Source organism: Sminthopsis crassicaudata, chromosome 3 (genome assembly GCF_048593235.1).
Source record: "Sminthopsis crassicaudata isolate SCR6 chromosome 3, ASM4859323v1, whole genome shotgun sequence".
NCBI lineage: Eukaryota > Metazoa > Chordata > Mammalia > Dasyuromorphia > Dasyuridae > Sminthopsis > Sminthopsis crassicaudata.
Genome location: NC_133619.1, coordinates 482,452,163 through 482,479,902, shown reverse-complemented (window position 1 = coordinate 482,479,902; position 27,740 = coordinate 482,452,163). Strand labels below are relative to the sequence as shown.

The following is a 27,740-nucleotide window of genomic DNA, read 5'->3' as shown; positions in this document are numbered from 1 at the left end:
TATATTTTATGTACAAATATAAAGATCTAGCTGTCTGTCTATCATACTTTGCAAACCTCAAAGCACTATTTAAATGTGAATTTATCATTATATGGCAATCAATAATAATAATTGAAATATTTTGGGACAGATTGTATAGAGACCAGATGTGTCAAGCTCATTGCCAGCTAGCAAATTAACCAGATAATAACATACTGGAAACTGTTGAATAAAATAAATAAAACACAATACAGATAGTTAATTTGTATTTTCCTAAGTCAATATGCAGCTTTCAGGGATCCCTTTCTATTTAAGTTTAAAACCACTGATATAAAGCATTTTTAGGTGTTAAAGTCACATCTGGAAAACAAAGAAACAAATAAGATCTAGTAACATATCATAATGGAGCTATGGGAATGACATGTCCATTAACATAATAACAGCTAACATTTATATTATATAGTATTTTAAGATTTACAAGGATTTAAGGGACAACTAGCTGTCTCAGTGGATAAAACTTTGGATCTGGAGTCAGGAAATCTCATTTTCATGAGATCATAATCCATAATCTACTAGCTGTGTGACACTGGGCAAGTCACAAGCTGTTTGCCTCAGTTTCCTGACTTGGAGAAGAAAACGGCAAACCACCAAAACTCCAAATGGGATTATGGAATGTTGGATATAGCTGAAAAATGACTGAATAATAACAACAGGATTTTGCAAATAACTTTTAAAATATTATCTTTTTTTTTTATCCTCATGACAATCCTCTGAAGTAGATGGATGCTATTATAATCCCCATTTTTATATATGAAGAATCTGAGGCAGACAGAGGATAAATGGTTTGTGCAAAGTCATATAGCCGGTAAATGTCTGAAGAAAGATTTGAACACATATTTTTCCTGACTCCAAGTCTAGAATTCTATCCATGATACCATCTGGCTACCTCTGATAAGACCTGGTCTGTATATAGAATTTTATCTATATTATTTCACCTGTGAGTCTCACAAAAACCTAGGAGGGTAGGCATTGCAGGTATCATTATCATCCAGACTTAATGATTTATCCAGTAACTTACACATCTAGGAAGTGTGAACAGCAGAATTTGAATCCAAGTTTCTTCTGGTTCCAAGTAATTACCTCACATTACTTCTCAATAAGCATGATTCCATTATCCCATACATAAGTTATTGAATCTCTATGTTTCATAATTCTTCCATACTTTTAGTAGTCTTTTTTTCTAAAGTTTAATAATGTGTCAAAAATTCACTCTTAAATTTAATGATTGAAATCATTCCATTCAACCCAAATTTTATTTTCAAAGGATTGTCTAAAGATGGTTATTATCATCTTTGGAATATATGGTAATTTTAACATATCACAACCACTTATAATCAGTAAATAACCCTAACCCTTTTTACCTTTAATCTTTTAGACCACTAATTTTAAAAATACTTAGTTCCAGAGGGGAAAAATTACCATAACCTAAATTCATCATCTTTTATCAGTGTTACATACGTCTGTAGGTAGTGTAGTTAATGGTGTAGCACTTGGAAGCCAGTTAGAATTGAGTTCAAAATCACATATTGCAAGACTTGAGTTTTCAAGAATGCGCTTGTCTGCATTAGTGGAAAGAATTTCTTCAACAAAAGGTTCCTGAGTTAACGAAATCATTGATACTATCTCTATTCCCTACCCTTACAATCCTTCAAAAGAAATTCTTTCCAACATTTAACCATATGTGTGACTTTTTCCCAGGGCCACCTTATATAAACTTAATACTTTCCTAGCTTTTGGATCAAGGTTTGCTTTTTTCTGTTTTCATATGAAATGAAGACTTTTATGATCAAGTCTACTCTGTGAGCTAGATTCAGTGAGGGTTCTTAACTTGGCGGGTCCTTAAAACTTTTTTTTTTTGATATATATTTTGATAACTTTATTTCTCCCTCTGCCAATATTTCCATATTAACCATGTTGCAAACACATGCACATGCACATACACACACACACACACACACACACACACACACACACACACACACACACAAGAAAAATAGAGTGAAAAAGGCATGCTTCAATATGCACCGAGTTCATTAATTCTGTTATGATAGTAGATAACATGGATTCTTTGGAATTATCTTGATCAAAATAGCTACGTTTTTAATAATTGATTCTTATTGCAATTCTGCTGCTACTGTCTACAATGTTCTCCTAATTCTGCTCACTTCACTTTGCATCAATTCATATGACTTCCCTAGTTTTTCTGAAACCATTCTGTTCATCATTTCTTATAGCATAATTTTATTGCATCACAATCATATATCACTTGTTTAGCCATTCCTCAATTTCTAATTCTTTGCTATTACAAAAAGAGCTGCTATAAATATTTTAGGTTCTTTTCTCTTTTCTTTGATCTTTTTGGAAGGACTGTTATTGGGTCAAATAACATGTACAGTTTTATAGCCCTTTGGATATAGCTCCAAATTATTCTCCTGAAGGCTCAGTCAGACCAGTTTACAACTTCACCAACAGTGCACTCCATAATTTGTCATTTTACTTTTCTGTCATGTTAATCAATCTGATAAATGAGATAGTGAGTTATTTTAATTCACATTTTTACATACTCCAAAGAGTGATTTAGAGCTTTTAAAAAATGTGACAATTGATATTTGATAACTATTCAAATATAATTGGTTTCCTTTGCAAGCTTATGTATTCTATTTTTTTCTTTTTACTTTGAGAAGGGATGTGTAGGCTTCAAACTGCCAAAAAGATCTATGACACAAAAAGAACTTCTGGGTTTGACTCACTCAGGATCTGGTTATTTCTTTGTTCTTTTACATATTTGGGGTGTGTGTGTGTATGTGTGTGTGTGTGTGTGTGTGTGTGTGTAATCCTGATACAAATACCTAAGAATGCTCATCTGTAAAACGGACCTACAGGTAATCTTTGACTTAAAAAGGGTTCTCATATATAATACCCTGACAATTTACCTCAAGGGATATATAAACCAGAGCCATTTATTCAGTCTATTTCCTGATATGATCAAGCCCCAAGGATTCTATCTCTTTACAACTTTCTTACTGCTTATCTACCAAATCCTGCTTTCAAACAATTTCCCTTGCCTAGCAATCCTTTTGGTTCCTGGTTTTTACACAATGCCCTCTGAGAGTGCTCCAAAAATGAATCGTTACAGTCTCTTAGGCTTTCCCTCTATCCTAGGACTGGCCATCTCCCAGAAGACTTAAATACAATCAAATTAGATTCTTTAAGAATTCACTTTAGAAAGTATTCTATATTCAGGGTACAATATTCAGGTCTTTCCTTTCTGTTAGGAAATCAGATACAATTTACATTCATATCAGGTAAGGGCAGCTTTTCCAGGAATACACCTTTCTCTAAACTGAAGACTACCCAAAGCAATGTCTGGCAGTTATCTGCCCTATATAGGGTTCCCAGTAGGGTCAATAGTCTTTAAAATACACTGGTCTCAAGAAAGTTCAGTGTATAAGAACAAAGAACTACAGCTCATCTGGTAATCTTAGTTGAGTCATCACTGGGAGAACTCTTTGGAACCAGGTTTGGAACACAAAGGAAGTCCTGGTATGTGTAAGAATTTAGTGTGCAAAAGGGAAGGGTAATTCTAGAGAGCAAATCAGTTTTACTAAAGGCATACAAAGCAAGAGACAGAAGATTTATTATGAAGTGACTCCTACATTCTTTTAGGAGAGCAACAGTACCTTAGAAACAGAAAGTAGATCAGCATCATTTATTTATTTAATTGTTCATTCATTCATTCACTTTATTGGCTAGTTTGTTTTGCCAAGTGAGCAACTGTCAGACAGAAAGAAATGAAAACTATAACTTCATGGAGTAGAGTGGATCACTATAAGCAAAAAGAACAGGTGGGAAATTTTAATGATGAAGAAACTACCTTGAAGAATTGAGAAAATGTACCTTTCTACATTCTTGGTAAGGGCAGGGGCCTATAGATGTGCAGTATTGCATTTACTATCAAACATTAAACAGGAGGTTGGTTTTGCTGAACCATTTTTTTTCCTTTTCCTGTTTTTAATTTTTTGTTATCTGCCATAGCTTGTTAATACAGCAAAAAGTCATGCTTTTTTAAATGCATAAAATGAAATGCACTAACAGAAAACAAGTTATACTAAATTATAACTGTAATACTTAATTCTGAAAAAGCTCTGGAAACTCCTAAGTCATTTTGGTGTCTTATTTGAATGGCAAACAGGTTCCTGTTTTATCTATAAGGTTTTCCACTCATGCTCAGGCAGTGGAAAGGTGAGTAGAGTTGTAATGGAAAATTCATTTATAACTGGGGTGGGGGTAAGGCATGGGGAAAAAAGGAGAAAGAAATACATTTGGAAATGTTGATCATGTTAAAACAAAAGATATCTTTTTAAAAATATATATATCAGGATGAATAGAAGAGTCTGCTAATCAAAATGACCCAAAATACTCATAGAATCTTAATCTTTTTTTTTCAGAAGGTGTGTGTATGTGTGTGTGTGTGTGTGTGTGTGTGTGTGTTTAACACACACACATACACACAGAGAGAGAAAGACACGCACAACTCTTATACAACTGAGTTAGTCCTTTAGAGCAAGTCTGGTCACTGCTTGTCTGGCAAAATGAAGAAGCAGTATCATTTTCCTCCATTCTATTCAGTGTTGATAAAAGATTCCATACATAAGTGCTGAACAGTCTTATATTATTCATTTAATGAGTATGAGTATGAGTCAGTGGGAGCGCCTAGGACACCAAGGAAAAACACATCGAGCCAAAAACTACTGACGGAAAAACCAGAAGCTACTTCCTGGGTGTAAGTTAGGCTTGTGATTTAAAAAAAAAAAAAAAAAAAAATTAACCCTTTCAGTTTTCATCTTAAAATTAAATAGATGAGCTAATGGAATCAATAGTATTCTATTAATTTAAAATATAAAAGATTTTATAACAAGCTCTGTAAACTAGGCTCTCAGACACAGTTAACAATCAATTGTTTGTAATTTGTTTTATTAAAAAATATTCATAATAAATGATGTTACAACAAAACAGAAATTCAATACAATATCTTAAGAGCAGTGTGAATTTCTTCACTTAAAAAAGAAAAAAAATTGATCTTGTGAAATTTATGGACACTCCCTAAATTTTTAAATTAAACCTAATTTAGTACTTCATAATTTGAACTTTTTAAAGTTTCAATTCCAAGTTACATTATGTAGAATTTTGGTATTTTATGTTACATCAAGTATAAAGACAAGCAGTGAATATGGAATACATATTGCTTGGAGAATATTTTTCTCTAGAGAAAGATGCAGAAGTACTAACCCATTCTTATCATTAATCAGGCAACAAACTATCAATCAAAGATAAGAAAAAAAGCACATAGTGTAATATCTACTCCTCTAAAAGGGTCCAATTCTGCCTTTAAGTTGTCATGTCTTTCACTTATTTCCACTAGTAAGAATTCAATGAACTCTAACAGATGCAATTAAAAATAAAAGAATCAATTTGCTTAATACTTCTTCCCCCAAGACTTTTTAAAAATATGTTTTTTAAAAATTTTCTTCCCCTCAATAGCAACCTATGAAAACATTTAAATTATGCCTTTAATCATAATGCTAGATAAAGATAATGAAAACTGAGATAGAAAGTAATATTACAATCACTGAATATAAGTAGAATCACTTAAAATGTTAAATGTGTTAAAATTAAATTTCAAACAACAGCAAACAGCTTAGACCATTTTTATATCTCAGCAATGAACTTCATAAAGGGGTTTTATACAGGGTACAAGAAACACCATGATAATAAAAGCTTTATCTGTTAATGATAACTGACTGTATAGTTCTCATTTTTAATGTCTCCTAGTTTATTCTACTACCTTATTAAATACTGTAAACTAAATAAAATTCTCTATGCTTACCAATACTTGCTGTTCACTACTTAGAGTAAACATTTGCAGAAGAAGGATGGGCTTGCTCTGCAGAGCTTAAAAACTTATACATGAAAACGAGAGAATGTAACTCTAAAAGAAAACACATTTTATTCAGCAATATAACAATGAATATATATCATGTTCTACTCACACATACCCATATGAAGACTTTCCAGGCTCCAAAAGCGTGCTATTTCCCCTCTGGCTACCATCTTGCTGTTTGAAAAACACATACAACATGTGGAGAAGGATTGCTTGGTTTTTACTAGATGAACTTCAGTCTTACAAGGATCTCGGAGAATCACAAAGGCTTTTAGCTAGTGAAACTGCAGAAATAGCTTATTCACTGCGTGGAGTTCCTATGTGTGCATTCCAGGCCAGAGCCTACTTTGAAACTGACAGCTCACTTAGTGTTCAGTGTAGCTGGGAGTTGAGTGACTCCAGTGACATCATGGGGTACCCTTAGGGAGGAAGTTCTAAAATGAAGCAAAATCTACAGATACCAAATGATAACATATTCCCACAAGCTGATTAGAGGTATTTAGCAACTCTGGAGAGACTATGGTTTGTGGTGGTATAAAAATACATTTGCTATTTTGAATAACAACTCTAAAACATGGATGAAAGCTTTAAAACAGGTGTATCATTTCACAGGAGTTCAGCACAACAAAGGTTGCTTAGTTCAAGAGAGGGAGTTAGGATTTCACACAATAGCATGACAAAAAAGTCAATCCTGACAATAATGCTGGGCAAACTGCAATTTCATGAAATTATTTTTTAAAGAAAAGTTTATGTTGTATTTAAAAGCTAACAATTAAAAAACAATTTTCATAGTCCTCTCTTTACCCTTATCCTTTTCCTCCTGTAACATTAAAAATGACCTGAATACTTGGTTATCATTACACCTCCACCCACTCACCCTCCATCATGTATGAAAACAATAGTATCAATTAATTTAGCTATTCCTGCTCAGGGATCTTTCTTCAATAGTACATGCTCAGAAAAACCCTGGGGCACTTTTGTACATAACAACACAACACCCACAGAAATCATAAGGCTTCTCATAGTACTGCTTCAGAATGAAAAAATAAATGTTTCCATGAAATATTAATGCTGACTATTTGCTGAAATCCAGGCTGTGCTAGCCTTTAAAAACCTGTGGCTATGGAGAGAGCTTTTCCTATTGAGTCAGTGAAGTCTGCCATTATTTCCTGCTGAGAAAAGGTCTTTGAGGGGATCGATGCCTCAGTTCACCTAAGTAAGAATGGCATTTGTCTGAAGCCCCTCATCATCTTACAGTGGCAAAATGAGGTGTGTGGAAATAAACAGAAAAGCAGGTCAGTCTTAGGAGAAATCTTTCCCTTTGGTCTCTTTGTGCTCATGTAAATGCTCCTTTTAGTGATTAAATGAAAATGCATTTTCTGAATGCTTACTACATGCTAAGCACTGAAACATGGATGAAAAAGAATCCCTGTTCTCAAGGAGCTCACTTTCTAATAAGAAAAAGCAACATATGGGAATAGTCCTGTGATCCTTAGGATGCAGCAACAAAGCAGAAGGTAATTCATCTTTTCCAACGATAAAACCATACTGGTTTCTGATGGCAAATCATCTGATTGTCCTTTGGTAACAAATGCTTTTGTTTCTGGGTCTTCAATAATTGTGGATATTGAGGAGTTAGGGGCTTCAGCAACTGCAGAAGGAGTCATTGGGGTTATGGGGATGATGGCTACTGATCATCCTGTAGGGATCCCTACAGGACTGGAAGGGGCCAGCAGGAGTAGACTGGAGGAGAATACTTTTTTCTCATTTTTAGGTAAATTTATGTTCCTGGAGAATGCACCTCTGTAAGTTAAATATGTTATTCTGATTGCATGGGAACTACAGCTTTTGTCTCATCCGACACTATTAGAAACCAAACAAGTGGGTAAAGACAGTAAGAATTAAAATGTGGATTCTTATTTGGTAGTGTAGAATGGCCTAGACAGTGATAAGTTGAGGAGTGGAGAAAATAATGTGATGAAAGTAGAGAAAAAGCCTGTATATATAAACAATCCTAAATTCTAGCAGTAAGAAAATCTACAAAGAGATTTTTTTGTTTCTTTTGTTTTCTTGTTTATGATCCCTGAAAAACAATAAGAATTTAATAAATGCTTGATTATCAGTATCTAAAATTCCTACCATCAATTTTTAATGCCATATAAGTTTAAGAATATAACCTTCTTTTCTGTTACTCATCAATAACTTGAACTGCTTTGGTGGAAGTATAATTGGGGGCAGATTGTTTGGCGGGGTATTTGTTAGGAGTATCTGCTACATGAAAAGAAAATATGTTAATTTTAAAAATTTCCTATTATTGACCCTATTGGTTTCCAAATGGATTGTAGTATCTGCTTATGCAGGCTCATCTTTTCCTTAGCATTCCTCTATATTTTCTCACCTGGGATAGACTAGACATGGGCCAGGAAACATAGTGAGCCAGGAGTAAACTCCCTTTAACTCTTAAGAGCTACATGGTGTAGAGAATTTAAAATCAAGAGACTGGGCCTCTTTACAACAAGCCTATCAGGCACACCAAATGAGGAATGCCCAAGAGAAAGGCAGTAAGGAACTTGAGCTTCCTATGCATGGGCTTCCTATAGAGGTCAGACTCTTCTTGTGACTGAAACCCTCTCTTTTTTCTTGAGTGTCTAGGAACATAGACTGGTAGTGCCTGAGCTGCTGGGGAGGCCATGGCATGTGAAAAAAAAAAAAAAAAAAAGATCAAGAACTGGCAGTCTGAGCTTAAAGAGGCCCCTGGTGGTTCAATCTGAAATTGCATTGCGAGGGACTATTTCAGGCCATACCCAGGCAGGTAAGCATGTGTAAGTATTGAAGATCATCCATATGCCTTTTCTCCTGTCTTGCCCATGTAATAAGAAAGGAGTATCAAGAAAGAAGAAAACTATCAGCAATATCACAAGAAGCCTTCACAGAAAACATTCTCTTTTAGAGACAATCTGTTCCATCAAATTTCCCTATCAAAGCATTAACACATAGCTCTACCTTTCACTAGATGTAGGAAAGGTGCCTTCTGATTTCTAAGAGGTTCCACTAGAAACAGAGATATCGTCCCAGCACCAAAATAAGATTCACATAAGGTTTAAGTTCTTATGGCAAAAAGCCTCTTTAGCAAATCAGAAGATTTTTCCATAATTTTTTGTTTTTGTTTTTTGTTTTTTTTAATGGCTTAAATTAGACATAACCTCAACAACAGTAATTCTCTTCTGATAGGTAAGGAGAAAAATGGCTGCTTAATACACCATTATCTAGCAAGAAGCATGGCAGGGATGAGAAATAAAGCCTTTTATTTTGTTTTTTAATTGAAGTCTAGATTTTATCAGATCAGTGTAAGAACTCTGAAATGATATCTTCAGCTTGGATGAAAGGAGTCTGGATATTTTCTTAATAAGACATTCTCCCTGGATAAGACAGCACTATATTACATCAGCAGGGACAGTGAAGATACCAAAATTGATTGCTGGCAACCCTGGGGTGAATCAAGCAAAGGAATCAGTTCCATCTAAGAGTGAGAAGATCCAAATTACGCATTAATGTCATGCATTTAGAAATCAGAGAGGACTTTGTTTTTAAATGCCAAAAACACATGGGATACTGTAATGAACATTTTCATTCAATAGGTGTAAAAAATTAATTCTTTTGTTTTCTGGGAAGTAGCCCTATATCATGTACTCTGTCCTATTGTGAAATCTCACTTTATAGCTAAGGGAAATGTTTTGAGTTCTAGCTCTGCTACTATCTTTTCTTCTTAGATGGCTTCAAAACATAATATGTATGCAAGCATATATATAGAAGTGTGTGTATATAACTCATACAGTTATATAGTTTTTTATATAATTATACATAAATATAGTTTTATACATGATTATATATCCATCTGAGAAGAAAAAGATAGTAGCACAGCTAGAACTCAAAACATTTCCCTTAGCTATAAAATGAGATTGCACTACAAGATTTCTAAGGTCTCTCTTCCTGTTCTGAAATGCCATGACTCTGTTATTCTAAGTACAATCTGGTATAAGTACATTTTCACATGTGGTCATTTCCTGATCAGCAACAGAGGGATAATTGGCATCACAAGCAATCCATGTGCCTGGGGAGTTAAGTCAGTGGCTACAATGACCTAACTGATTCCCCTTTCCATTGCTGAAGAAAAAAAAAAAAACACACACACACAAAAAAACTTCCTGTTACAAAGAAAGAGGGGACTTACTGCCCTAAAAGTTAATTAACAAGAACAATAAAAATCTATGTAATGCTTTAAAGTTTGCAAAGTGCTTTACAAATATTATTTCATTTGATTCTCACAACCATTATTAATCCCATTTTCCAGATGATGAAACAGTTTGAGAGAGATTAAATGGCTTTTCTAGAGTCACACAGCTTCTTCTAAGTGTCTGAAAATAGATCTAAACTCAGGGCTTCTTGACTGCAGGTCCAATGTTCTATCTAGTTGCCTGAGACAAAGGGAGTTTGAGCCTTCCAAGTGTGTTTAGACACTTGGTCTATTCTTTGGGGCTACAGCATGGCAGTTGGATGGCACAGAGGATAGAGCACCTGACCAGACTTGGAGTCAGGAAGACTTAGCTCCATGAGTTCAAATCTGATCTCAGATATGTACTAGTTGTATGACCAACTAGTCATTTAACTCTGCCTCAGTTTCCTCATCTGTTAGGGGAGCCAGAGGAGGAAATTGCAAATTATTCCAGTATTTTTTCCAAGAAAACCTTAAACAGAACCAAAAAGAGTCAGACATGAATGAAAATGACTGAACAACAATAATACAGTAGCTGGGCTAGTTGAAGTTTTGTTAAAAAAAAAAAAAAGTATTATTTTCTAGATCATAGGATTTAGAACTGGAAAAAAAATCTTAAAAATTCACTCCCTGATTTTACAGATGAGTAAAATAAATTCTAGACTTAATTTTGGTCACATGGATAAGTCTCAGAGCTGGGATCTGAACTGTAATGCTCAGACTCCAGATCTACTCTTGGCAACTCATTCTTATCCTACCAAATAGAATGGTACTTGAGTTGGCCAGCACGATAGCTAAAAAGAATGAAATATTTCTATTCTCTCAGTAGAGTCCCTTGACCGCACACAATAGTTAGGGCCAAAGTCTCATTCTCTATAATAGTGAGGCAGAATTTAGGAAAAGAATTTTTCTTGGGGCAAAGTTCCCAAAATGAGCATTCCAAAGACCCTGAGCACCTAAGTGATCATGAGATCACTTATGACCTCATCAGAGATCACTATTCCAGGACTAGCTTCTCCAAAGTTAGAATAAATCTGCTACATTAAGATTCTTAGCAATTAATCAAAATACAATCAGAGCTGGGGGCAGCTAGGTGGTGCAGTGGATAGAGCACCAGCCCTGAATTCAGGAGGACCCGAGTTCAAATGTGGTCTCAGGCACTTAACACTTCCTAGCTGTGTGACCCTGGGCAAGTCACTTAACCCCAGCCTCAGGGGGAAAAAAAAAATACAATCAGAGCTAAAGCAGAGTAAAATAAGTAGAACCAGAAGAGCATAATAGAAAATGATTACAGTAACAGAAATGAAAAGAATCTCAAAAATAAGTCAAATTCTGAGCAACAGTAATCACCAACTTTGGTCCTAAAGCACAGAAAGAAACACATACCTCTGCAGAGAGACGGACTACAGGGATAGAATGTTGCAAAGTCTGGTCATCTTACTCAATTGTTGCTATTTATTATAAGGGATAATTTAATTCTTAGGGGTAGGACATATTCAATTCAGTCAGTTTTCAGGAATTTCTGACTGTGACCTCATTTGGGGGTTTTCTTGGCAAAGAGACTAGAGTATTTTGTCCTTTTTATCTACAGCTTCTTTTATGGATGAGGAAATTGAGGCAAATAGGATTAAGTGACTTACCCAGGGTCACATAGCTAGTACATGTCTGCGTCTGGATTTGAACTCAGGAAAATGAGTCTTCCTGATTCTCAGCCCAGTGTTCTATCCAGAAATTATTATGATGTATAACCAAAAGTCATCAATGAAACATTAAAAAAATATTATCAAGTCATTATTAAAGCCCACCCACCTCTGTTACTATAATATTGGGCAAATCACTTAATTTCTTTGCACCTCAGTTTCCTCATCTATAAAATGAGTCTTGTATTAAGTAACTTCCTGCTCTAAATCTATAATCCTTTCACATAATCCTATACCCTTCCAGCATATACAATACCATAACCATTCATCTATTCATCCAACAAACATTAACTATTTGAGAGAAGACCAATTTTAAAACATTGTATTCACATAATCATGCTAGTCATCTGAACTGGGTGGCCTGACCATTCAGAAGTGGCTAAGGCAGACTCTGCTCATTTCTTAATTTAACACCAAATACTCAACAGTCACAGTAGTTCACCACAAAAGGGAGGAGCTATATCAAGCATAGCACACAGGAAATGGAGTCAGAGTTTGAGAAATACTGTGAGAACCCATCCCTCCATTCCCCAGAATACCCATGATAACTACCAAGTGGTTCCTGCTTACCTGTTCTAAAACTATGCTTTTGAATTCTCAAGTGATGCATACTTAAGCCCATGGTTTGGAATAATTTCCTCATTCCGATCACCATCCTGGTTAAATTTGTCAACCTCTCCCTTATAACATGGTACCCATAAATGAAAATAATAATAGCTAACATTTATATGGCATCTACTCTGTGCTAAACATTTTACAAATATTTTTATCTTTTTTGATCCCTACCCTTGGAGGCAAATGTTATTATTAATCCCATCCTACATTTAAGAAAACTGAGGCAAAAATTAAGTGACTTGCCCAGGATCATACAGCTTGGGTCTGAGACTGAATTCCAGGCTCGGAGTTCAATCCACTACATCCCCTAGCTGCTGGACACAATTCTGTGAATAGTTCCTGACAAATCTAAGAGTTCAGTGGAAAAAAAAACCAAAAAAACCAAAACCTTGTTTTGTGGTCTTATCTTCGATGACTCCATGATTATATCAGTGTAGCCTTTTTACACACAAACTACTAAGACACTGTACAGTGCTCAATTTAGAGGAATTGATTTCCAATTCTAGTTCTACCACTTACTACCAATAAGATCTTGAGTATGTCATTTGGTTTTTCTAAGCCTTGTTTTCCTAATGTGTTATAATAGTAGCTAGAATTTATGCACCACTTTAAAGTTTTCAAAGCTCTTTACAAATATGTCTTTTTATCCTTTCAACAACCCTAGGAAGTAGGCAGTGCTATTATCCTAATTTTACAGAGGAGGAAACTGAGACAGAAAGAACAAATTTCTTAATGAGATCTCTTCTGGGTCACATAGCTATTAAGTGTATAAGACTGAATTTGAAATCAGATCTTCTTGACTCTAGGACCAAGGTTCTTTTCATTGTGCCACCATGGATAAAATATAAATCCTTTAGACTGACATTTAAAACCATTCACAATCTGACTTTAGTCTACTTTTCCAGGATCTAGCCAATCTGCCTTCTTGCTATTCCCTCAAGCTGGAATACCACCTCTTGTTTCTGTTCCAACATATAGACTATTCTCCATGTAATTTTCATTGCTATTTTCTGGAATCCTTGGTTTTCTTTGAGACTAAGCTCATGTGGAACTTCCCACAATAAGGAATTGCTTTCCTAATTTCAAGACTATTTTCTATCTGTCCTTAAACTGTTATGTATATAACTGTTTTTAATACCATGCATATATTTGTTTTTTAATTATTTTCTGATGTTAAATTTCCTTCAGAAGAATGAAAGCTTTTTGAGGACAGGGACTTAATTGTTTTGTCTCAAGTACCCATCACAGCATTTTCTATATAAGTACATCAATAATACTTGCTGAACTAGATTGGAAGCTATAGAACCACTATTTAGGAATAGATGGTTCAATAATAATTAACTAATAAAAGGCAGAACTATTTAGCCTTCTTTTGTTACATCCCAAATAAGTGGTCATCCATTCTAGCTATCATCTGCTTGTTCAACATCTCATTCTATATTGGTACTTAGCAAGTCATTGAAAAAGTTACTTTTGTAGTTTTATCTGCCATGAAATTTGTAAAATTAAATTTTTTCAATAAAAATCTCTTTTCTCTCTACCTCCTTTCCTATTAAAAAAGAAAAGCAAAACTCTTACAACAAATATTCATAGTTAAGCAAAATAAATTTCTGTATTGGCTTTGTGCAAAAAATGTCTTGTTCTGCACTCTAGGTACATCACCTATATATCAAGAATTATGTAGAATATGTCAAGAATGGGATAATTATGGAATTAAGATGCTAGATGTATAACATATTTTTTAAACAAAAAGCATACATAATGAAAATCTGTGGTTTTAAGTCCAATGCTTTTTTTCTGTTCTTCTGAAACACTTCTATTTGCTGATATTTGTCGAATTCGGAGTAACAATTAACTAAAAAAATTTTTGAAAAGATATAATTGTCCATACCCAAGTTTTCAGAAATTAATTAATTTGACCGATGATAAGACTAAGGCATGTAATCAATGCTTATTGATTGACTGACTTCCCATAGAATGTATTATGACCATTGACAATAGTTTATAACCCATTTATTTTGGACTCAGTTAATTCAAAATATTGTTAAAATTTTTATTTTTTATTTTAAAAACCTTTCTAAGGTCACTGATGATAATTCACAACTCATCTAGTTTTGACTCATTTAAACTCAAAATGCTGTTTTAAAAAATTTATACTTATTTCAAAAGCCCTTCATCTAATGCAAGGTTAACCCTTTCCCAAAGGCTAGAGTAAAACAGCACACTTAAACATCGTCAAGAAAAGAAATTGTTTGATGCATGTATCTTTTAATATCCTTTTAAGTAAACCATTTTTATGCACAAAAATATTTCTAAATGTCTTTACATTATTTAATAAGCATTATCCAAAAGACCAATGTGAACGAGCTACTACATACTATTACTTCAAAGTCAAAAATAGTTTTTAAAAAATATTTTTAAAACACACCCATTGTCAATTATAGAAGTTACCATCGCTTCACAAAGAATAAGACCTTGCAGCTATGTTCATTTCCAGGCACATAAAAGAAAGAAACAAAATGAATTAGGTACAATGAAGTAATTACCTTTTTCCATTTCATTCACTTCAGCAAGCAAAAGCATCTTTGAAGCACTTCATAAAGATATTCAAAGCAAAGAATAGTTTTTCCCCCTTGTGACTTTTTTTTTTGTTTGTTTTGTTTTTCCACATTTTGGTTCTTTCCTGAAATGTTAACCTTGGAATATTTCTCTGATTTCATGTGCTAGAGCGTCCTCAACAGTTTGAAGGAGTCATGTGCAAGTTAAAAGCATAATAATTTGTTGCTATCCTCCTGATACTTAGTCCTTAAATCAGCAAAATAACTTCAGTCTCTGAACAATGCACAATACTCTCTCTGTATGTCAGGATAAAATCAAGCCACAGAAAAGCGAGCTGTAAATATGGAAACGAGTGCTACCCATTAATCATCATGCCCAAATTTTAACAATCACTATCTTCAACACTACAAAGGTCTTTAAAAATTCACAGTGTTTAAAATATTTTTTAAAGACAAAGCAATGTATGAGACCTAGAAGGAATAAGTTTTTCTTGTTTGGGATTTTTCCTACACAAGCTGCTAATGGGCTCAATGAATTGCTGGGCAATGCTGGGCGTGGAGTCAGGAACACTCATCATCCTGAGTTCAAATCCAGCCTCAGACACTTACTAGCTGTGTGACCCTATTTAACCCTGTTTGTCTGAGTTTTCTCATTTGTAAAATGAGCTGAAGAAAAGGCAAACCACTTCAGTATCTTTGCCAAGAACACCCCAAAATGGAGTCACAAATAGTCAAACATAACTAAAAAATGAATAAACAAAGTTTTCATGTAGAAGACAACTAAATTATTTGGAAGATAATAAGAATAAAAAGGAAACACAAAATTTTATACAACATACTCCACCCATTCTGGATCTTCACATCAAAAAAAAGAAAGGTTTTATCTTTTCTTCCCCATCTTTTTTCATTAATACTTAGGATTCTAATATTTTTTGTTGATGACAGAGAGGTAGAATTGCATTATCATCACCATCATCATCATCGTAATTAGCATTTACATAATACTTTATGCTTTGCAAAATGCTTTACAAATGCCACCTTGTTTGATTTTCTCAACAACCGGAGGAGGTGGGTGTGTTATTATCTTTGCTTTATAGAAGAGGAAACTGAATCAGAAATTAAATGACTTGCCCAAAATCATTGCTAATAAATCTGAGGTTGATCTGAACTCAGGTCTTCTGATTCCAGACCCAGAGTCTATCTGCTGTACCATCTAATTGTCCAGTGGATAGAGAACTGATCTCAGAGTCAGAAGTATCTGGGGTTAAAGTCTTGCCTCTGACACATCCTGGCTGTCTGACCCTGGGCAAGTCACTTAAACTCTTGCCTTCAATCTGGGAACAAAGGCATCATCAAAGTAGAAGAGTTAGAAAAAGTAGAGGTAATTTCTTATAAGATACTTTGAAAAAAACGAAACTTCATGGTCTTGGATCAGTTATAATACCTCTTTGTAGATAGGTAGGCCTCATCTGTAAAATAAGGGAATTGGACTAGATAGCCTCCAAGGTCCCTTCTTTATGGGAGAATGATATTATGAAAAAAAAGAGCATTCTCAAACATATTTTCTAAAATAAAATTTCTTTTAAAAAAGATTACTGATGCCTTTTGTTTTATATATAAAACTGACTATAAGGCATTATCTTTATTATGAGTTTCAGAACTTATTAAATAACTGGATCCAAAAATAGATAAGAATAGATTAATGACTATTTTCAGGAAGATCTCTAGTAAAAATGCCTCAGAAAATTTGCCTTTAGCCCTGTGCAAATCAGCATTTTAATCAACTGATTAGATGAAGATATACACAACTTACTTATCAACTTTTCAGAGAACGTGATGCAGAATAACATTCTAAGCAGCAGAATCAGTACTAAAACATTCTTGGCAAGTTCAAATTATAGGCTGAATTTAAAAGGATAGATTTTGGTAGGAACAAATGTACTATATATGGGTTCAAAACTCAATTGTATAAAGATTACAGATACAGTCAGTTAATAGTGTGGTGATATGAGAGGTTTAGAGGACTGCAAGTATAAATCAACACTCATAGTAGGCAAAATATAGCATCCCTCTCTGTCTCTGCCTTGTTTGTCTGTCTACATACCCATATACCCACACATACACAGAGAGACAGAGAAGGAGACAGAGAAAGAGAGACAGACAGAGAGAGAGACAGAGAGAGACAGAGAGAGAGAGAGAGACACAGAGAGAGAGAGAGAGAGAGAGAGAGAGAGACAGAGAGAGAGAGAGAGAGAGAGAGAGACAGAGAGAGAGAGAGAGAGAGAGAGAGAGAGAGAGAGAGAGAGAGAGAGAGAGAGAGAGAGAGAGAGAGAGAGAAAGATCCCAAAACTTAATGTCATTTTAAGAAGGATAGGATTGGTGCTTGATAGGGAGAAGAAAATGATAAGAGACAATGAATAATGAGAAAGCAGAATCTTTATTTTATTTCTGTTTTCTTTGCCAAGGAGAATGATCTTTGGATTGGAAAGGACAAAATATATATATAGATATAGCTAAGGAGGAAAATAGTGAGTACTTACTGCCTTTGATGAATCAAATCAAATAAACAGATCCAGGTCCATAAAAAGATGCTCCAAAATCTGATAAATATGATTTTTGAACTATTATCTGTTATCTTTGAATGATTATGGTCATTGGGTTTAGAAAAAAAGAAAACAGCAATTTTTAAAAGGGGTGGGAGGGAAGAAGAGTAATGAAATTCACAAATTACAGGCCAATGGAATATAATTTTGAAACCTGGCAAAACTATAAACTATTTTATTAAAGAAATAATTGGAGAACCTCTTTAAAAGAAAGCAGAGATCATAAAGAGTAACATCACTTAATTAAGAACAGATTATGCCACATTTACTTCATTTATTTTTTGAAAGGTTTATTAGACAGATAGAACAGGAGAATACTATAGTCATATTTATTCTAGTTTTTAACAAAATATTTGACAATGTCTTTTATACTATTCATGTGGAAAAGGAGAGATATGGGTTAGCCAACTTTCTTGTAGGTTTAGAACTGGCAGGCTATTTTAAGCCTAGTAGGCTCAAAGAATAGGCATTAATAGTTCAAATAAGGCAATTGGGATTAAGTGACTAGCCCAGAGTCACACAACTACAATGTGTTAAATGTCTGAGACCAGATTTGAACACAGGTCTTCCTGACTCCAGGGTCAGTGTCAATCCTCTGTGTCATTTAGCTACCCCTCACTAGCAATTTGGAAGAAAGATTCTTGTGGAGCAGCCACAGCTCTATGTTTAACCCTGAGCTACTTAACATTGTTTTGTTTTGTTTTTTAACAAATTTGCATAAAGGCATAAACAACATTATTATCAAATTTTCAGAAAATAAAAAGCCAAGAAAGATAACAGAGTTGACTTTCAAAAAGATTTTGACAAGGTAAAATTTTTGGACTAAATCTACTAAAATAAAATTTTAATGGGGATAAATGTAGAATCTTAACATGTTTTCAAAAAATCAAGTTGACAAATATAAAATGGGTAAGGCACCACTAGAAAAAAGTTCATTTGAAATGATCCAGACCTACTGAGTTGCAAGTTCAGTATGAAGCAACAGTGATATGGAAGTATGCTAATGCAACAGGCCTATTAATAGAGGCTTTGTGAACACAAAATTCAGGGAAGTGATAACTGCCTTATTTAGACCACAGCAGGAGTATTGCTTGTGGTTCTATATTTTAAAGAAAGATATTGGTAAACTGGAAAATATCCAGAAGAAGCAAAGAGAATAATGAAGAGTTTTAAGACATATACAGACTAGTTGAAGTAAATTGAAACATTGAGCCTGGAGAAGAAGACTTGGTAGAACACAATAGATGTTTTTAGGTAGTTGAAAAGTTGTGATGAAAACATATCAGACTAGTTCCGCTTGGACCCAAAGAACCAAAAAACTTTCATCATGTCACTGAATTTGCTGATTCTCAGTTGCCTTATCTATAAAATGAATGAGACTGGACTACATGGTCTCTGAACTTCTTTCCAGCTCTAGATCTATTGATATTCTGGTCTAAATGGCCTCTAAAATTCCTTCCAAATATGAGTCTGTAAAATGGAAGATCAGAAAAATTAAATGAATAGGACAAAGCTAGGAGCAATGGTAGAAATGGTGAAGGAAGCAAACTTAAATTTGGGGTAGCTAGATGGGGCAGTGGATACAGTGCGGGTCAGAAAGACTCATCTTCCTGAGTTCAAATCCAACCTCAGATACTAGCTATGTGACTCTGGACAAGTCACTTTAATCCTGTTTGCCTTAGTTCCTTATCTATAAAATAAAATGGAAAATAAAGTGGCAAATCTTTGTCAAGAAAACTCCAAATCCAAATAGAGTCATGAGGAGTCAGATATGACTGAATAACAACAACAAAAACCTTATATTTGAGGTAAGGAATGATTTCCTAATATTTAGAGCTATTCAAAATGAAATGTGCTGCCCTTTCATTGGAGGTTCAAGTAAAGATTGTATGACTACTAGAGTGGATTTTTTTTTTCAGGTATAGGTAAGACAACTCTGCTTCTGTAATCTTTTCCAGCTCACAGTTCTGTGGGTGTATGTAAGAGCTGATTTCATCCCTCTGAAATTACCTTCCTTTTATAAAAAATTTATCTTGTACATACACAGTTGTTTGCATGTTGACTTTTCCATTAGAATGTAAGTTCCTGGGGACAAGGAAGTATTTTTACTTTTCTTTGTATCCCTGGCACTTAGTATTAAGCAAGTAGATGCTTAATAAAGGCTTGTTGATTTAACTTGATTAAATCTTCTCAATCCAAGTCTAATGTTCAGTCTACTTCACCCAGCTGATTATCAAATGTTTTAAATGTAAAAGTTCAGAAGGATAAGATTTTTAAATGACTTTTTTAAAAAGCTACATAAAGGGTAAAGTCATAATACTTTGAAAAAGCCTCCTGATATTTCCTATGGTGGTTGCTAAGAGCTCCATGAAACTTACTATTAGATGCTCTCATCTGCCTTCTGCGTCCAACTCGATCCAGCCCAATAGGTGTGCTTTGGGAAAATGTGAATGGCCGGAACCGGGCAGAAACAGCTTTATATGGTGGCACTTGATGAGCTGGAACTGGGGGCCTTGTTACTGGCTACAAGAAGAAAGTGAAAGATTGTTATTAGTAATAATCAAAGATTCCCGGAAATTATAGTTCTTGATCATTTTCACACAATAGAGCCAAGATGAAGGTTCTCACCCTGAAGCTGATTACAGGTTTCAAACATCCTCTACCAAATGGTGTCAAAAACCTCAGCTTGCACTGAGCCTCCCCAGCACTTAAAAAGCCTCACTTCTTCAATTGTTTATAATCTACTTTCACCTACATTCCATCATCTTTCAAACATGAAAATAGTCTATGTCATTTATCACTTGTATATAATACCAAGCAAAAGTACTATAGAGAAGAACAGAAAAAGAGAAGTACATGAAGGAAGCTTGTAGATTTCTCAAGATATTTCTCCACATATATACAGTATAAAAACTTAAGAAGACACTTTTTAAAAGAACTTTCCTATCTTCCCCATCCTCCACCAAAAAAAAAAGCTTCTAGTATCTGGAAGGGAGGCCAACTTATAATATCACGTCTCTTCTTTCAATAATTAAGTTAGCTGACATGAAGTTTATTTAAAATGGAAGCAACTGGGATTTGTCTTTTCTAAATTTATATCAATTAAATCATTTCTTGAAGTGGTCATTCCCTCCCTATAAATTAGATCTGCCATATTTAATTAGATTTTAAAACACAAATTAAATTAGGGCAGGTTTATTCTTTCCTTTTTTTGCCTCACAATTTCTTATATTGGGCAATTTAAAAGAAAATTTTAAAAGAAGCTCATTCCTTCAACACTATGCTCCCTGACAAACTGTCTTTTCCATATATGTACATATTATGTATATACACACACATATATATATACCCCCATATATATATATATATATATATATATATATAATACCATCTATCTATAAATATATATGCCTATATATTTGTAATATATTATATATAAATACATGTATATTATACAAAGTATTTTATATAGTATATAAAATGTTATATGCTTCTATATATTTAAAGTAGGCTTGGCTACCAAGTTTTAATCTGTACCAAAATTTTTTTTCAAAATTAGTATTATTTTGACAGGTTCTATGACTATTGACTCTCATTGGAGTAGGAAAATTCTACCATGAATTGGCAACTGCTGTGTAATGTATAATCTAAGAGAATAGCCCGAGGCAATGAAAGAATAAGTGACTTGCCTAAGGTCACCCAGTTAGTGCATTAGAAGTATCACTTGATTCCCCCCTTTATGATGTCTCAAGAGAGCCCCTCTACTCACTATTTAACATTGCCTTTTTGAGAGCAAAACTTTTAAATAAGACTCTAAAGAATTTCAACATGAACAAACTCTTCACCTCATTTTTTTAAGTTCTTAATTTTAAGAATTTAAAGTTTGCAAGTTAAAACTAATCTTCAACTGCAATTAATATTAGATAATGAGTTTAACAGAAATAAAATTTATATTCTTTTTAGAATTTTTCTTCTTTATCAACACTATAAGTGTCTGAGACGAGGTGTATGACATACTTCACTGCCTCTCTCCCCAGTGCCCAGCACAGGTCTAAGCAATTATCAGAGAATTAAATCCTGCTGACTGGTTTTCTGATTTAGGCCAATAGGAACAATAGTAGGATTTTAACCAATGAATAAACCACTGGAAAATGGCAATATGGCTGGAGAAGTGATCAAGGAAACATTACAGAAAATTATATTTCCTATGATAAAAAATATCTAATTGTCTTCATTTTCTCCCTGTCTTTATATATCAAAAATAAGCAATTTTTTTTCCCAGTAAGAGATTTAACTCTTGTCACTTTCCCCCAGTTCAAATTTAGATTATTTATTACTACATAAGACACTACAGGACTTTCTCGGTTTACATGCTTCAAAAATAACTTACTGCCCAAAGAGAGAAAGAACATTAGTGAAAGGCAACCAGAGGTCAGAATAGTTAGTTTTAATTAGAATATGTCTTCAGACAAAGTCAGGAAGAGAAGGCTGAGAGCAGCTGACATCACATTTGGGGAAAACAGAAGAAAGGAGAAATATCCTGTTTATTTTACAGCGTGGAGACAAAGGCCAGGAGGCTGAAGAAGCACTGGGACTTGTTGACTTTGGAAGAAGCACATCAGATCTTACTTGAGTCAGAAGATTTTCTATTTCTTCCGTCTGGTTGTTCCCATAGAAGCTGACCCCACCTATCACAGAAATGGGTCTTCTTTTTCGGCATCCTTTGGAATAGCCCAAAGAAACATTTTGGTCAGAAGTGTCAGAGGAGGCCACACTCTGCTGGTTTCCCCCATCCACACAGTCCAGTTTTTGGGTTTCCATGGCAACTGAGTCTTCAGGAATGGAGAAACTTCTGCTTGTCAACTGACTGTAATCAGAGAGGGGCCTAGGTCGAGATCTTTTGCCAGAACCCCATCTCCTCCTTGTGACTCTTTGTGGCTCAGTCTTTTCTTCATCCTGGGAGGAAGACTTCCTCCACTGTTCATCAGTAACAACCTTTTCAAATGTGAATAAGTTAAGTGAGCTTAAATGTCTATAGAAAAAATTAAAGCAAAATGAAACAACAGCTCCAACCCCCTTCCCATGCCATCAACCCTCTTTTAAAAAACCCTCGATTTATTTTATTATATTTTTAAAGTGTCACTTTTGTACTGGAAAGTAAAGACATGACTAAGACATAAACTAAAATAAATCAGTCCAATTTTATTTCCAGACTGAATTAAAACCATAACTTAACCTAGAGTCATTTGCTAGAAGGACTAGCCAGTGATAGAAGAAATGTAATAAGTATTTTAGGAAGATTAAGTACAACACTCAAGTAGCAGTATGGCAAACAAGTGTTCTCAAGTAAGAAAACCCTGGGTTCAAGGCTCAACTTCTGATACATATTGTTCCTATGGGCAAACCACTTCTTAATAGTCAAGAAACTTTCTTAAATTTGCAAATTTCAGAACAACAATAGCTCACATTTATATAGCCCTTACTTTATTCCAGGTACAGTGTTAAGCACTTTACAATTAATAACTCATTACAATCACTATCTCACTTGATCCACACAACAACAATGGAAGGTAGGTGCTAATTATTATTTCTATTTTAAAGATAAAGAAATTGAGGCAGAGATTAAGTGACTAGCCCAGCTTCAAAGTTAGTAAGTGTCTGAGGCTGCATTTGAACTCAGATCTTCCTCACTCCAGGCCCAGTACTCTATCCACTGCAACTCCCCCCACCCCCTCAGGCTGCTCCAAGAAATGCTGTTGATCCACACTGAGTGATAGAGTTTGCTCATAACTCTATTCCCATGAAATCACAGGTATAAGCCAAAAGAATGCAAGGCTACTTTAGAGGTCAGAAGTGTAGAATGTATTTATCAGTAGCTGCTCAATGACAGTGTAACATCAGGAAGTCACTAAACTTGTCAGTTTTATCTGCAAAACCCGAGATATGAATTAGATAAACTCTAAAACTTCTTCCAATTCAAGATTCTGTGATTCTTAGGTAATTATTTCCTAAATATTTAAAGCACTCATTCACTTTAGTTGATCCTCTTAAAGATGAGATAGAATAACTATTTCCGAGGACTAACCCCCTGACCTCATCATAGGCTTGCTTCTGGGACTTAAGTTTTACTTCTCTTTAAAGATCTAACTCCTCCTCTATAGAGTTTTAGGTCCAGAGGATCAGAGACTTAAAATAGAAGAAACCTCATAGTTCATGCAACCCATTCCTCTCGTTTACAAATAAGGAAATAGATTTTTGGAGAGATTAGTGGCTTGCCCAAATTCTCACAGATGATGAGTGGCAAAGGTGGCATTTGAACCTAAAGCCTATAATACCAAAGTCTACTATCTTTCCCCTGATCCTGCCTCAGTCTAGAATTAAGGTCTTACCCTTATTCTAACAGGCACATTGGAAAAAAGCATAATAAGGATGTCCTTACCTATCACCTTCTAATGCACTCATTATGTAATACTGATTGTTACAGTTATCTATATTTCGGTCATTTCCCAATAAGACTATAATCTCCAAAAGAGTGGGGGCCAGTGTAATGGAAACACTGCATTTTTCCTAGCACCTGGCACAGGGTTTTGCACATAAAGTAGGCAATGAACAGTTCTTTGTTCAATGAATGGTGTTTGGATATATCTCCTGCAATATGAGGGCTGAGTATGTCAGCTGTATTAGGGAAGTAATAAAGGGTCAGCCACAGTAGGGGTGATAGGAAGGCAGATGAGAATGCACAGGAAGCAAAGATATCACACCATGTGGGCACGTCTGTCTAACTTCCATCCTACTACTTCTGTAGGTAGAAAATAAGAAGTGAGAGAGCAAGAGCTAACCGTGTCTTGGGGGAAGGGAACAAGAGAGCATCTAGGAAATTATATGATAAACAGAGGGGATCGAGGTTTATAGAAACCCGCTCTAGGTCAGGGATTCCCCAAACTAGGGGACAGAATTGTGATAAATTTCCAAACTTAGCAGCCCTGACTACCTTAGTATGAGTGAGTCCAGAATTGAAAAGATTAAATGATAGCAAGTAAGTAGCGTTTGTAAGTTTACCTTTCACCTTTTTATTTCCTCTTCAAAACATTAAGAAAACAAACAAACAAACAAAAAAATATAATAGTGGCATTCAGAAGCTAGGGCAATGGAAGCCTATCCCACTTTCACAGTGGTGTATTTTATAAGGTGGAAGAAAAGCTTAGAGATTCTAAAACTATCTATCAGGAATGAAAAAGAGACTGGGATAGAGAAGCCCCTGAGATCAGATTTCAACCAGCCCAAACTAATGATAAATTTCCTTTTTTTGTTATTCTTATGCAAAAAGGAGCCAGATTTTCTTCACCGAAGCTGAAAAATAAGGAAATAGATTTAGGAGAACAATAACCCAGTTTAGCTGTGCAGGTAACAAATCCTTCAGAGGACTCAAACACATTCCAGGAAATGATCTCACCTCAGTAATGCCATGTATTCCCCAAAGCAGGGAAATCAAATACCACCACCAGCAGCGATTGGATTAATCTTTTAAATGCAATATACCTCAAATCTCGGCCATTGTCCATGCACAGGTGGTACTTTTAAAAGCCCACTTGAATACCTTTGCCTAAACCTGCAGCTCATTTCTGTAAATTCTTCCAGTACGGCAGCAAAGGTAAACAGCAGCAGTGTTTTAGTGCCCACAACAAAATTAATTTGCAGGAAAATAAGTGTAAAAGTTTAAGAGTCTGTTTAATTTCTAATCCAAGTACTGAAGGAAAAAAAATATCTCTGATTTCAGTTCGCAGTCCTGTCAAAAAGAAATAGACTTGGAAGACAAATGAGAACCTTGAACCATTTTCGAAAAGTAAACAACTTTAGCCAAGTTTATCTAGTTCAGGAAAAAGAAAGAAAGAAAACTACCTAAACCTAATCTCAGCAAGAAAGACTTCCATTCTGGATTCTATTTTGAACTCCTTGGAGTGTTAAAGGGTGTTAAAGAAATACAAACAAAACTTCCCCCCAAAAGAAGCCATATTGACCTACCTCTGAATCTGCCACTGGTAAGGGTTGTCCACATACACACTGGAAGAGCAAACAGTTGATCACAACCATATTTTTAGAGGCTTTAAAAAAATAAAGCTCTTTGCTTTTAAAACAATCCTACTGAGAAAGGAAACAGGCCTCTTCCCATGGTTGGCTGGGTCCTTTGACCAAGGTTTCTGGCAGCTCAGGAGAGAATTGCAGGAGAGCATAGATCCACTCTTAAATAGCCAATTCACACCCAAGTCATAAACTTTAGTAAACAGCCTCTCCAGGGAGTCACTGCCCGGTTAACTCTTGCTTGACCGATCTCAACATACTATTCCCATTCATTTTCATTCTACTGATCTCTTTCTACTGGAATTTCTGTTCATATTGGACATCAATTCTAGTATCTTCCTTCAAAGCAGGGGTTCTTAAGCTGAGATCCATAAACCACCCCCTCAAAGGTATCCATGGATAAATTTCAGGGGAGAATCCATGAACTTGGAGAGCAAAAAATATTTTTATTTCAATATAATTGGTTTCCTTTATAATACTATTTTGTGCATTTAAAAACATTACTCTGCTTAGCACAGAACCTGGCACATAGGAGCTTAATGATTGATTTGAAGAGGCCACAGACTTTACAAGACTGCTTTAAAGAAAAAAAAAATCACAAAAAGAGAAGAGAGTCTAGCAATCCTACAGAAAGCCTACAGACAAGACATTCATAATTCATTCTAGGAATGTTACATAATGAATTTTATATAAAATAGCTTTGGGCGGTATAAAATACCCAAAACATCATTAAAGAGAAAAATGACAAATATTTAGAGGAGAAAGGTGTTAAAGGGATGCAGATGAGGTAACTATCATTATTCAGTAAGATCTGAACATATTTTTCAAACTGTGAAATTGGTCTTAGACTAAATTAATAGAGTAGTGATGTCCAGAAGAAGGGAGTCCTATGCTCTAGTCAAACCACATCTGTAATCCTACATTCAGTCCTGGCCAGCACATTTTTAAAGCTGCTAGAATGAAAGACTTGAGAATGTGCCTTCCATAGATAGGATCACAGCTAGATATGAATGTGATAAAGATAATGGACAATGGGGGAGGGAGAAGTAATGCTACTTATTTATTCTGTTTATTTTCTCTGTCAAGGAGAGAACTAAAAAGGACAAGATAGAAACAGGACTGAAACAGATAGTATAAAGTACTCAAGATTATTAGGGAGATAGTAAGACAGTATATCTTGCCTTTGATGAGTTCAAGCTAAAAGGCTTGACAACATCTACCGAAGCCATCATAACTCCTAAAGCTTCACTTATATGGAGATAAGTTGAAGGAAGTAAGGATGTTAACTCTAGGGAAAAAACAAAACAAAAACAAAAACAAAAAAACCATTTTTTTTTGGCAGGGGGAGCATGAAAGCAACTTTCAAGTCTTTAAGATCTGCTATGTAAAAGAAATTTAGATTTGTTTTATTTGAACTAAGGGGCAATAGGTGGGATTTGCAGAAGCAAACTTAGACCTAATGTAAGTAGACATGTCCTAACTATTAGAGCTTTCTAAACTGGAATGGGTTATATCATTAGAGGTGAATCCCATCATTAAACTTTCCCAGGTTCATTCTAAAAACCTCTGATTGGTCCCCAATTAAGCAGGCCTCTTTTCAAAATTTGTTATTGTTTAGTCATTTCAATCATGCTTGACTTTTCAGGATCCCATTTGGGGTCTTCTTGGCAAAGACACTAGGGTGGTTTGCCATCTCCTTTCTCCAGCCCATTTTATAATGAGGAAACTGAGGCAAACAGAATTAAGTGATTTGCCCAGGCTCACACAACTAGTAAATGTCTTAGGTCATATTTGAATTCCCCACACCTCATGCTCTATTCACTGTCACCTAGTTACTATTTTTTTCAGAAATTTATCTTTATCTTATTATGTATAAGCACAGAAGAATTTCAATCTCAGCTAAGGTTTTAAAAAATCAATTTACAGAAGGTG

General features: G+C 34.8%; 1 protein-coding gene across 5 annotated transcripts in view; it reads right to left on the bottom strand.

The window, feature by feature from the left end:
- The window catches only part of SPATA13 (spermatogenesis associated 13), a 369,865-nt gene that overhangs the window by 34,354 nt on the left and 307,771 nt on the right, over positions 1–27,740 (bottom strand). For 2 of the 5 annotated variants that reach the window (XM_074303646.1, XM_074303647.1), the window contains 2 exons: positions 22,359–22,724; positions 20,108–20,252 (listed from right to left, as the gene is read on the bottom strand). In XM_074303646.1, the coding sequence (XP_074159747.1) occupies positions 20,108–20,252; positions 22,359–22,724 (511 nt within the window). Of the gene's footprint in view, positions 1–6,095; positions 6,340–20,107; positions 20,253–22,358; positions 22,725–25,751; positions 25,982–27,740 lie in introns of those variants that run through there. The other 3 variants (XM_074303649.1, XM_074303648.1, XM_074303650.1) reach the window with 3 other exon arrangements.